The sequence below is a fragment of the Notolepis coatsorum genome (genome assembly GCF_963971535.1).
Source record: "Notolepis coatsorum genome assembly, chromosome: 17".
Lineage (NCBI taxonomy): Eukaryota > Metazoa > Chordata > Actinopteri > Aulopiformes > Paralepididae > Notolepis > Notolepis coatsorum.
Window position 1 is genome coordinate 78,468,642 of NC_140181.1, and position 13,555 is coordinate 78,482,196.

Sequence of the window (13,555 nt, forward strand, 5' to 3'; positions counted from 1 at the left end):
CAGGCGTTCCACACTGGGAGACCGAGCTTTCGCTGTAGCTGCCCCCAGGCTGTGGAACTCCCTCTCCTCCTCCATCCGAGGCTCTGACACCATCAACCTCTTCAAAACCCACCTAAAAACACACCTGTTCACACTTGCCTTCACGCAACACGGCCCTGCTCCCAAGTAGCCCACCCCCTGACTCTTTTCTTTAAAGCCACAGATTCCGTTGTTTTGTTTTTGTTCATTTTCTTGTTACCGCTTATCCAATTGGACAGCACCTTGCTTCCTTTTTTATCTTATTTTTCCTTTTTTTTCTCCTGTTGTTACTATACACATATATTAAAAAAAAATCAAATTTGTATCTACCCTTTCTTTTATATAGCTTCTCTCCCCTTGTACAGTGTCCTTGGGTCCGAGAAAGGCGATTCTCTCTTCAAATCCAATTTATTATTATTATTTTTTTTTTTTTGTATCCACTTTTTCTCCTCCTATTTTCTGTATTTTTCCCATCCCAATTTAGTCGTTATGCCAATTCCCCCCTCCCCTTCCTGGTCATTGCGCGCATGTGCCCCCCACTGGTCGGTCTAGGGAGCCCTGAAGTCTATCACATGCTTCCTCCGATATAGGAGACAGCCAGCAGCCTCTTTTCACCTGGCAGCGAGGACTCTCATTGGTGAGGTGTAACATGTAGGAGGTCACACTACCTTCACCATTTCCCTCCCTCGCTGTGCAGGCGCCCTGACCGACCTGTAGGAGTCGCTGTTTACAATGACCAGATTACCACCCACCGGCTTCCCTCCGCTGACACTGCCAATTGTGCCAGTATGACGACCGGCCAAGCCGGAGGCACCGCTGACAGCCGGATTCGATACCAGTGTCTCGCCGGTGGCAGACAGACGCTTAGTCCGCTGTGCTACCCGGCCGCCCTTATTATTATTATATTAAAATACAAACCGACACTAAATACCTCGTTGGCTGCATGCTACACAAAGGGGGGAAATCCTCAGTCTTCTGATCTTGTAACCGTCATATTAATTAAATGATAAAACTTTCACCGGAGCATAATGCTGACCATCCCATGCTGCTTGCTTGCAGGTGTCGCAATTAGTCCCAAAAACACGCGAGATCAGCCCAATGGGACACTATATAAAACTGTGAGACTTCAAAATAAAAGTACTATAACTTGTAGCAAATGAATAACAAAGAAATAAGAAATGCAACAAATACGTTCTCAAATATTACATTATGGTTACAGAACATATCAATTAGGAAAACCATATAATGGCCACAGTTACGGGGAATCCATTTTACATTAATTTACAAACACCAAATACCAAACAAAAAAGATTATCTATAAACACTAAAACCTGTGTAATAACTAAAGAAAAATTCGTTTGGCAAATCAATAACTCAACACTTTGAAATAAATATGCCTAAAAACCAGGAAGTTACACCCAACAAAACAAAAGTCGAACTTGCCCACTTTGTTCCTTCAAAAGAATGGTTTCTCTGCATTAACTACTAATTTAGGTAAAAAATAAAGGTTTCTGGTTATAATCTAGCATAATAACAACATTGCATTGCTACATTTGCTTGACCAAACATGAGTCCCCTCCCAACCCATGTCCCCTTCTATAGCCCCTTTTGCTGTCTATTTATGGACTCCCAAGAAGTGAAATCTCATGGCACAGTTCTGGATAGCATTACACGCAGGTGCATCTCCAACTCTGTAAATCTAAAAACTAATTTCGTTGTACTGTATTTATGTTGTCTACTGACAATACATTTGAATCTAATCTAATCTAATCTCTAATCATCTAATCATGTGTAGGCTATGTTCTGACATCAATTTAGTGGCAGATTTTACTGGCCAGAAATAAATGTAGTACAAATCTAGGCCATTGGATGGCACTGTTTCACAGATTGCCTCACCGGTCCACAAGGAAATTGGTCTCGGGCACACACGATTTGCATTCCGTAGTTCCGCACAGAAAACATCCAATGCAGTCTTTTACAGCCGATACGAGATCGATCGATGTCCAGCCGCCGTGGTGGAAAAACGTGTGATGATCGATGTGGGCGAGGGGTGTTGAAACATAGCACAAACTGACGTGATAACGTTGCCGTTTTATTTATTTTTAGCAGATGGTAGTAGTATGACCACGCTGTAAATGTGTTAAACGCCTGGTGGTAATAACGAGCTAACCCGTGTGTGTGTTGTGATGATGATGGAGAAAAACGAGGAGTCGTCGCCTTTTCGGATCACCCCGACTGTCCAGGCGCTGAGCTCCGCGCTGCGGGGGAAGCCTCAACATGTGTCCCGTGACAGCGGCCCGGGCGACGGGGACAGGGTGTGTGTCGAGCCGGAGAAGCTCTGGTTCAAGGAGAGCAGCGCTAAGAACCTCCGGAACAGGGACTTCTTGTCACCGAGTACGATGCTAAACACGATGTACGAGGACGGACAGGTCGGTGTGTGATGATCGCAGGCTGTTGTTCGTTCGTTCGTTTTTGTATTTTATTGTATTTCCATTTATTTCATTGTCGGAATCGTTGCCAGTTGAATGCACCGATTATAAATGGTTGGGTAAGGGTTGTCAGTCAACTACATGCACAGAGAGATGACAGCAACACACGCGTCTCCCTTCCCCTACTTTTGACAGGTCGGAATTTAATTCCTCCGATTGAGCGTGAGCAACATTTAGAAAAATGCACACACGATGAATCTGAACTAAGTTGAATTAATATTAGGCCTATATTCCCTGGATTTCGTTGACATATCCCGTCATCGACCACTGACAGCCTGCGGCAGCAATTACAAACCTGACCGTGTCAGATGCAATGTGGGACACACACACACACACACACACACACACACACACACACACACACACACACACACACACACACACACATACACATACACATACACATACACACACAGACAGACAGCTGCAAGTAACTGCTAGAACTGTGTGTATGCAGCTGCCATGATACCAAGGAAGAAGACCATTGGTATTTATTAGTACTTTTGTTGTGTCAAATCAGTCGATGTATGTTTATGTCCAGAAAGTGTTGCCAAGAATAAACACAAGTAGGATATGGAGTATGTCTGTCCTGTCCACCTGTTTGCTTTTCAGAGTAGGCTATTGATTGGTTGATTGAAAATTGTATTAACAGATTGCAGAATGGGTACAATACAGTACAGCTCAATACACACACAATTGTTAAGGGGATACAGACCAGAGAAAGACTTTCGTCTTGTTTACATCAGGGTCCCCCATTTTCAATTCATCATAACATAATATGACATACAGATAGACATTAGACAGTATATATATTTTACGTAGAAACTGTACATTGGAGGATGTTGGGTAGGTGGGGTGGGGTGGGGGGACTGTACATGCGAGGTGGTTGGGTGGGTGTGTGGGGGGGGGGGGGTAACTGTACATTGGATTATCGACGAAACCTTACTTGGTCCCAAGAAGAGGGTCTCGTGTATTATTGGGTTTAATAGGACATTTACTGTACATTGGAGGGGGTTGGGTTAGGACATTTACAGGGGCCAGTTTCGAATTGCAGTCTCCCGTAGGTGCTCTTTGAGAGTGGTTTTGAAAGTGGGTAGTGATTCACATTCCTTTACAGCTTTGGGTAGGGCGTTCCTCATTGATGTGGCATAATTGCGAAACGTGTTTAGTCCCTTGTTTGAGCCGAATCTGGGTTTAACATGATTTGTGAAGCTCCCTCTGGTGTTGTGGTCGTGGTATTCACTGACCTATAGACGGTTTCACTGGAATTCTGTTGCTAGGGAACAGTTTGGACTCAATTGTATTTCCTGTCCGTTATTGCATTAGCAAAACATTGCAACAGGAATTAAACGTGGGTCTTTTTAGAATGGTATTGTTGTCACTTTGAAACTAGCCTAATAGTCTCTCGCCATTGCAATGCAGTTGCAGAACGGTGGACTCATACTCACCATTTTTACCAGGCTCTCACGGAGGAGATAAAACTGGGAACGAGGTTATGTCTAGGCTACAGTATATCTTAGAGGCTGTCACGCTCGGCAGTGTTTCTATTGCTCAAGTGGCTTTACTTTGCTAAGGTACTGCAGGTGACGGGTCATGAGAAGAAACAACTCTCTCTCTCTCACACACACACACACTCACTCAGGGTCAATAACAGTTCTATAAATCAGGGCGGTCTACGTGGCGTAGTGGGCAAGGCGCTCGCCACAAATGCGGAGACGCTGGGCTCGCCTGTTCGAGCCCAGCGCTCCACATTGCTTTCAGTTTAGCTGGTCGTTCATACTAATACACATTGGCCGTATTAGGGGGTGGGAAACTGATGGGTGGGGATCGGGCGTTGTGGACAGTGACTCCTACAGGTCGGTTGGTGCGCCTGCGCAGTAGAATCAGGAAGTGTCGGGGGCAGTGTGAGCCTCCCACGCGTTACTCCTCGCCACTGAGAGATCGAGCTGCGCAGGTGAAAAGATACGACTGCCTGCTGTTACCTCAAGTACCGGAGGGGACTTGTGCTATGTATGACTTAGTCCACATTGCAGCCGGCTTGTGGGAGGCAAGAAACAACGTTCGTGACAGGGGAGGGTTGAATTGGATGATACGAAATTGGGATGGGAGAAAATATAGAAAAATGGGAGAAAAAGTGGATAAAAAAAAAAAACAGTTCTATAAATCAGTGTGTCTGGCTGTGGCGGAGTCTGTGGGGGAGGTGGTGATGGGGGGCATCACAAATAAATCTATGAACGGGAAAGACGTACTGTGCATGTACTGTATATATCCCTAAATTAGTCTCTAAGCATGTGTGTATGTGTGTGTGTGTATGTGTGTGTGTATGTATGAATGAATAACATTTTATTTCCGTGTCCTGTCCGAAGACCCATCCCTTACGGGATTATAAGACACCAAAAACAATAATTGAATATAACATTCACTTCCCAAGGTTTGTAAACTACACCATGCATGCACACCATCAGAGGCCAAAATGAATACATCACATATGTTCTTTTACATTTACATTTACATACATTACATTTAGTCATTTAGCTGGCGCTTTTATCCAAAGCGACTTACAAGTTCTGTACGACAATTCAGGAAGGGCACAACTCTATCAGCTGAGTAACAATGTTCATCAAAGTGTTGAGTGCTACAGTGTAGGTTAGTTTATTAGGTCAAGTGCATGACAGTAATGTTAGTTAGGGTTAGATTTTATAAAAAAAATTAAAATCAGATAGTGGTTGAAGAAGTACGTCTTTAGTCGACGGCGAAATATTGGACGGGTTTCGGCTGTCCTAACTGGGGTGGGTAGTTCATTCCATCATTGTGGGGCAAGGACTGAGAAAATGCAGGTTCTCCTTGATGACCCTCCCGGAGCTCGGATAGGAGTGGGTCTGAGACGACCAGAAGATGCAGAGTGTAGGGGTCTTGAGGGTGTGTAGTTAGAGACCATTGACCGGAGGTAGGCGGGAGCGGTTCCCTTTGCCGCACGGTATGCCAGGTCGAGGGCCTTGAAGCGGATTCGTGCAGCAATGGGGAGCCAGTGCAGGTCCCTAAGGAGTGGGGTGACATGGGCCGACTTCGGTAGGTTTGAGATCAGGCGGGCCGCTGCGTTCTGAATGAGTTGAAGAGGCTTGGTGGCAGTGGCCGGGAGGCCAGCAAGCAGTGTGTTGCAGACAGTAGTCGAGGCGGGAGATGACTGTTGATTGGATGAGGATTTGGTTGGCTTCTTTTGTCAGGAAGGGGCGGATCCTTCTGACGTTGCTCAGGAGGAATCTGCAGGTTCTGGTTGTCGCTGCGATGTGAGCGGAGAACTTCAACTGGTCGTCAAGGACAACATCAAGGTTCTTGGCGGTCGGGGACGCGGTCACAGCTGCATTCTCGACTGTGATGGAAAGGTTGGTCAGGGGGGAGGATTTGGCCGGCAGGTGGAGCAATTCTGTTTGGCTTAGGTTCAGTTTGACGTGTTGGTCGTCATCCAGGCGGAGATGTCGGACAGACAGGCCAAGATCCGCTCAGAGACGTGGATATCTGAGGGAGGGAAGGAGAGGAAGAGTTGAGTATCATCGGCATAACAATGATACGAGAAGGCATGAGATGTGATAATGTTACCCAGTGATTTAGTGTAGAGGGAGAAGAGAAGGGGTCCTAGGACCGAGCCCTGGGGGACACCCGTCCGCAGGGGGCGGGTGGCCGACAGGGTCCCTCTCCATGACACTTGGTAGGAGTGGTCATTGAGGTATGATGTCAGCCATGTCAGCACAGAGCCAGCCACTCTCATTCCTGCGAGGAGGATCTGATGGTTGACTGTGTCGAAGGCTGCAGATAGATCTAGGAGAATCAGGACAGGAGAGGCCTTTCGCTTTTGCTAAGTGAAGTGCCTCTGTGACCGATATGAGGGCCGTTTCTGTGGAGTGGCCAGTCCGGAAGCCAGACTGATTAGGGTCTAGGAGGTCATTCTGTAAGAGATAAGCAGTAAGTTGGTTGGATACAGCATGTTCAAGTGTTTTAGAAAGGAAGGAGAGAAGAGAGACAGGACGATAGTTGCCTATGACGGTGGGGTTCAGGGTTGGTTTTTTTATGAGCGGTGTGACTCTGGCTTGTTTTAGGGAGGTGGGGACCACCCCCGAGTTGAGGGAGGAGTTTTCCTACGTTTATCCCAAGCTTTCTCTAAATATTTTGCAAGTGCAAATACCCTCTGATCAAAAATCCATTTGAGTCTTTCTGCATCACTCAACCACATTAACTCAACATTTGTACACCTGTCAAATAACCTTTGATGCAACTCATAATATAATGGACAATAAAACATAAAATGAAACTCATTCTCAATATCAATATTACAGATACAGACTGCTCTTCTGTGACCCACCCGGTAACGTCCGGTTTCGAGGTGCAGGGGCAAAATCCCTGAGTGGAGCTGGGCACACACTTTGTCTTTTAGATAATGGAACACACACATTTTTAATTTCTATATTTTGTTAAATGTTCTTAATTTTGGTTTATGTAGTATTTCCTGTGACCATTTAATCTGATGTACTGTATGTTAGACAAGGCTTCCAAGTCAAGTCAAGTCAAGAGTTTTATTTGTCACGGCATACGAGTATACAATGAAATGCGGGTGGTCTTGCCCGCAACGATGTGCATAATACAATAGTAATAACATATAATAGAATCCAATAGAACATTGTGCAATAAAACAAGTAAACAGAGTAGGGCATATCGGTATATGTACATAAGTTATTTACAGAGCATGGTAGGACATGCTAGGTCCTGTGGTAGTGCAATACACTGTTAGCTACGGATGAGGCACTGGGTCTTTCTGTAGTATGCTATATTATACAATCTCAAGTTATACTATACTATTCTTAAAGTTACCTTTCCTTAGTGGCCATAAGTGTGGGCGTGTGCAGCATGAGTGTGTGCTTGCTCATGTTAAAGTTGCTGCTAGTGTGTGAGCGTGTACAGTGTGTGTGTCGTGTGTGCTCATGTGTGCTTGTGTGTGGAGAGTTCAGTGTTCAAGGCTCTGATGGCCTGGGGGAAGAAGCTGAGCCGAAGTCTCTCTTAGAGCCATATGAAATCCGCGTTCACGGAATCGCGGACGGAATCGCGGAATTAACCAATAAAAATGGAATCAACTGCAAAACGTGGAATATTGCAGAATTTGGCCTAATCTGGACTGAAATTTCGTTTTTGGGTGGAACGTTTGGTGCACGCGCGACCGGGGAGGCGGGGACTCTACAGCGTGTTACACACAACACAGCCGCGGTGCTCAAGCGTCTGGCTGCTTCAGTGTTAACATCGTCAAGAAGCTAAACAATTCCACAATAAGCCCTCAATTCAGAGCAGAACAGTATCCTAATGACTTTTATGCCTCCGGTGATAAGGTGTTTTGCTAATTCTGTCAACGTTCCGTGGACTGGACCCGCAAAAACACTTGCGACACTATTGTGATTAAATAGCTATAACGTTAGGACGTTTAGCTTCTAGCTAAATCTAGTGCACCCATCCATTTGTTTAATGCAAACGATTGTCATTATACACTGCCCTTTATAAACTAAATACACTTAAATAGCTATGTAACGTTATAGGACTATCTATGGAAATGATAGCTTCTAGAAGTTCTAGCTAAATCTGGTGCACCCATCCATTTGTTTAATGCAAACGATTGTCATTATACACTGCCCTTTATAATCTAAATAAACTTAAATAGCTATGAAACGTTACAGTACATAGGACTATAGATGGAAATGATAGCTTCTTGCTAAATCTAGTGCACCCATCCATTTGTTTAATGCAAACGATTGCCATTATACACTGTCCTTTATAAACGAAATAAACTAAACTAAAGGTGCCTAAATTATGCATTACTATATTTCATCACAATATAATAGATATAGCTAGGTTACTGACATTGTCATTGTGATAATGTCAGTAGTAGCTAGCTGTATCTATTGTTTACACTTGAAATATGTATTTTTATTTTGTCACAATATTAATTGAAAAATATTGTGTAAATTGAACTGTATTTCTGAGTTGCAGCACTTAAAAACATTAAATGGACTGTTATATCTTATTCAATTGTGGACATTTATTCATTCCCACTTATTAGACACTATTTCTGATGGTAAAATGAGCATAAAAGGCAAAATACAGAATTCTGAAATATTAAAACGGAAAAAATGGAATTTGGGAAAAAATAAAATGGAATTTGGAAAATAATAAAACGGATTTCATATGGCTCTAGTCTCTCTGTCCTAGTAGCTGGTGTTCGCAGGCGTCTGCCTGACCTCAGCAGCATGAACAGGCTGTTGTTGGGGTGGTGAGGGTCTTTCATTATTCTGCAGGCTCTGGATTTGCACCTCTTGTTGTATAGAACCTGCAGGGGTGGTAGTGCAATACCCGTGGTACGCTCGGCTGAGCGCACCACTCTCTGTAGGGCCTTCTTGTCCTGTGCCGTGCTGTTTCCATACCAGGCAGTGATGTTTCCAGTCAAGATGCTCTCTACAGCTCCGGAGTAGAAGGACTGGAGTATCTTCCCAGATACTCTGAACTTCCTTAACTGTCTCAGGTGGTAGAGGCGCTGCTTCGCCTTTTTTACGACTGAGTCTATGTGTGTTGTCCATGTCAGATCCTCTGAGATGTGGACCCCAGGCCCAGGTACTTAAAGCTGCTCACCCTGTCCCCGTTTATCCTCAGTGGTGTGTGTGTCTCCTGCTGTCCTCTCCTATAATCCACAATCAGCTCCTTGGTTTTACCAATGTTCAGGAGCAGGCTGTTGTCCTGGCACCAGCGTTCCAGTACCTCAACCTCCTCCCGGTAGGCCTTCTCGTCGTTGTCCGAGATCAGCCCCACAACCACTGTGTCGTCCGCAAACTTCACTATGGAGTTGGAGCTGAACTTGGCCACACAGTCGTGTGTGTATAGTGAGTACAGCAGGGGGCTCAGAACACAGCCCTGGGGGGACCCGATGCTCAGGGTGATGGTGTTGGAGGTCTGACCCCCCACCCTGACCGCCTGGGGCCTTTCGCTCAGAAAGTCCAGTATCCAGGCGCTCAGAGCAGAGCTCAGACCCAGCTCGATCAGCTTGTCCACCAGTCTGGTGGGGACTATGGTGTTGAACGCTGAGCTGTAGTCAATGAACAACAGTCTCACATAGCCCCCCTTCTGGCGGTCAAGGTGAGAGAGGGTGCTGTGCAGTACTTGGGAGACCGCATCATCAGTGGACCTGTTTGGCCTGTATGCAAATTGCATAGGGTCCATATCACTGGGGAGGGAGGCACAAATGTGATCCTTGACCAGCCTCTCAAAACATTTCATGGCCACAGAGGTGAGTGCCACCGGTCTGTAGTCATTGAGACATGTTGGGGAGGTTTTCTTTGGTACAGAGATGATGGTAGACATCTTGAAGCAGGCGGGGACCACTGACTCCGCCAGGGATCGATTAAATATGGCGGTGAACACAGGGGCTAGCTGGTTAGCACTAGGGGTGGGACAATACATCGATCCAGATCGATATATCGATCTATTATCAATAATCAAATAGGATCGACGCAACGTAAAAAGATCGATTCATATTGCGATACTCTTATTTTGAAAATCCCAGCGAGTCATATCCGCCGGCGCCCAGTATTGTGAAACTCCGTGTAGACATTACAGCAGTGTTTGCGTCTGCTGTAAAGCACTCAGAGCGTCTATTTTGCGAGCCGATATAAGTCTGTGCAGTTTTTTCCCCGCAACGGGTCAAATGCATATAACAGGCGTTGCATCGTCGCCATTCCTTTATGCCAACGTCGCGTTAAATATCTAGTGAGCTAGCGGCGCCACTAACCGTGAGAGAGAACAGGAGAGGAGAGAGGGGACTTGGAAGGAGGAGGGGTGGGGGCTGTGGGGGACTGTGTGTGTGTGTGTGTGTGTGTGTGTGTGTGTGTGTGTGTGTGTGTCTGTGTGTGTCTGTGTGTGTGTTAAAGCTCAATATATAAAAACAAAAGTGAACAGGAGGTCTATTTGTATTAAAAACAATAGATTGTTTTTCATTTAAATGTCTGGAAGAGCTCAAAAATAAATACATCAATTGATATTTCCGTAGCCTTTTTTTAGTTGATCTAAATGTGACTGATTGTGTTAAATGGGCACATAATATCGCCTCATATCGATCGCAGGCACCTGAATTGAATCGTATCGTATCGTATCGTGGCAGACTTTGTGATATCGGCAAATATCGTATCGTTGTCCAAAGAATCGATATCGTATCGTATCGTGATGAAACTGGTGATTCCCACCCCTAGTTAGCACAGGACTTAAGTATGCGTCCTGTTATTCCGTCTGGGCCAGCAGCTTTTCTGGTGTTCACCTGCATAAATGCTCTTCTCACACTGTGTACCGACAATGAGAGAGCGCCCCCCCCCCCCTCCACACCAGCCGACACGCCAGTGACGTCCCTAGCTGTTGAGCTAGCGGCGCCACTGTCTGCACCAAACCGAGCGTAGAAAGAGTTGAGTTTGTCCGCGAGAGAGGCGTCGTCGCTCCACATTGAGGGGGCGCTGACTTTGTAGTCAGTTATCGTCCTCCGTCCCCGCCATAAGCCTCTTGTGCCATTTGTGTCTCCATTTTGTCAGCATACGTCCGTTTTGCAAGTTTAACAGCCTTGCGCAGAGTATTAGACTGTAGCCTTATACTCCTCCATGTTTCCTGACTCTCTGCCCAGGTTGTAGGCAGTGGTGCGAGATTTCAGAGCTGCTATAGTACTATCCACCCACGGTTTCTGGTTTGGGAACACCCGCACCTTCTTTGTGGGGATAATACTGTCGGCAAGTGATGTTATGAAACTCACGACCGTGTCTGCAAACTCGCTGACGTCACTGGCGCTTCCTTATCTCAATCAGCGCCGGACACGATGATAGTCGGGTTAACTTGCCAACCGTTCAGCGCCAGACCCGAGTATAGTCGGGTTTTCATCGTTATTTCTTTTATTCGATATTTCCATTCATTACAGGCACACGGACATCTGGGTTAACATGGGGAATCATCCTGAGAATGCCAAAGTGCAATACCGGCCCCATCCGCCCAGGTGGCAGTATCGAGCACCCTTTGAAACATTATATCTTGGCCTGTGCGTCGATCAAAAGTCTCTGGTCGGATTTCTATTGGTCGAGCAAGGGGGGGCGGTTATAACGGTCAGATTGAGAAGCGTGAATTGCTCCCGGTGCATGATGTGTGGCGGATTATGTTGGCGACACGATCGACACCAATACTGGGACTTGCGATTAGATAATTGGAATATTCTTTTTGGGGTACATCCTAGTGAAGGAAAGGCCTATATCAGGGGTCGGCAATTAGGTTTGGCCGCGGGCCAATTTTTCCCCAAGCCATTATATGGCGGGCCAGAACCAAAAACAATGGCTAATTTAATATAATGATAGTGAAAAATGTTTAACTGTCAAAATAAACGAGCTGCATAGGTGGCATAATAAACTGTAAACGACATATACATGCACTGAAATTTATACCTTTGTCTTTTTTCCATTGTATTATAAAGCGCCTCTCTCTATCGGTCTATTACGCGCAACCGTCTATCTGACGGCCACGGACCGGTTTAATGTTGAATGTTTAATGTTAAAACTATCTATTTATATGGAATTCGTTAAACTTATCCGTTGTCTTACTTATTATTATACTTATTGAATCGCAAACAAGCCTCGTCTTGTTAAATGAGATGGTCTGGTCTACGGAGGAGACTGGGGCTGACGCATCCAGATTGGGGAATCCCCTGCGATCGATTATTGACACTTCCGCTAAATATATTAATCTAGCTACTAACTGGGGAGACTGATCAATTACGGATAAAGGAATATAGTAGGGATGCCCCGATCACGTTTTTTGCCACCGATACCGATCACCGATCGTCGTGAGCCATATCGGCCGATACCGATCCGATACCGATCGCTTTTGATTAAAAAGAAATTAAAAATTATTTTATATAAAACTTTTTTTTTTTTTTTTTTAATAAAATATATATATTATATAATTAGACTTGTACTTGTATTATCTGCGAGACATCGCCACCACGCAACAAGTCAAAATGCTCGCTATCTGCAAACAGCTCCACTGTCTGTGTGTACTCTAGTAGCCTAGCTCCAAAAAGGATTCTCCGGCGCTGCAGCGGGACCCTATTGGTAACGTTATGCTTTGGTCATTTCACATTCAGCAAGCCCTCAGCTCGAATACGCATTCAATCAATGTTATAAGACATTGATATCAGGAGCTATCTGTAGCTACTGCTAGCCGGCTAGATGACGTTAAGACAACTATTTAGTTCAATCGGACATTTCGTTTTGAACCGTGAACTAACGTCAGCTAACGCAAGCTAACGCAAGCTAACGCAAGCTAACGGAGATATCAACATGGGCTACTAGACTTCCTGGGGCATTTGTTGATATCCGGAGCTATCAGTAGCTAGCCGGCTAAATACCGTTAGACAATGCCTACTAAAAGTGAATAGTTGACTGGGTAATTTTGTTTAAACAGTAACGATAGCTAGGTAGCTAACGTTAGCTCAGGTCGAATGCACTACAGACTCGAGCAGAGGAGGTCCGCCTCCTCTGTGTTTACAAACTCTACACGGGTATGGGCGGGGCTAGGGAGGAGGAGCAGTTTGCAGGTCCTGTGCGTCTGAGACAAGCGAGTGAGATATCCACTTGATCAGTTTCCGCGATCGGCGAATATGACTAATTATCGGAATTCCCCGATCGCATATTTATACTGATTATCGGCCGATAACGATCGGTGGCCGATCAATCGGGGCATCCCTAGAATATAGTGGGACGATCGATTATGATAGTTAACCTTGTTAGATGAGGCTGCACTGGAAATGGAGCTAATGCAGGGCTGTACGTTAACTTTTTTTGCACATAGCACTGGTGCTACAGAGGTTGATAGTTTTGTAGCACAGGCCAAAATCTTGTAGCACAAGTATAAAACATGTTATATTTGTAACAGTCACAAATGTGCCTATTGTATTTGTGTTATTTAGTTGCAGTGCCATGTTTGGCTGTCATTTAGTA

The 13,555-nt window shown here is 45.2% G+C and overlaps 1 protein-coding gene across 1 annotated transcript in view; it reads left to right on the forward strand.

The window, feature by feature from the left end:
- Positions 1 to 2,041: 2,041 nt before the first annotated feature.
- Positions 2,042 to 13,555, forward strand: part of dalrd3 (DALR anticodon binding domain containing 3) — a 47,098-nt gene continuing 35,584 nt past the window's right edge. Inside the window, exon 1 of the mRNA XM_084333082.1 lies at positions 2,042 to 2,447. Coding sequence (XP_084189208.1) covers positions 2,205 to 2,447 — 243 coding nt within the window. The 5' untranslated portion in view covers positions 2,042 to 2,204. The remainder of the gene's footprint in view (positions 2,448 to 13,555) is intronic.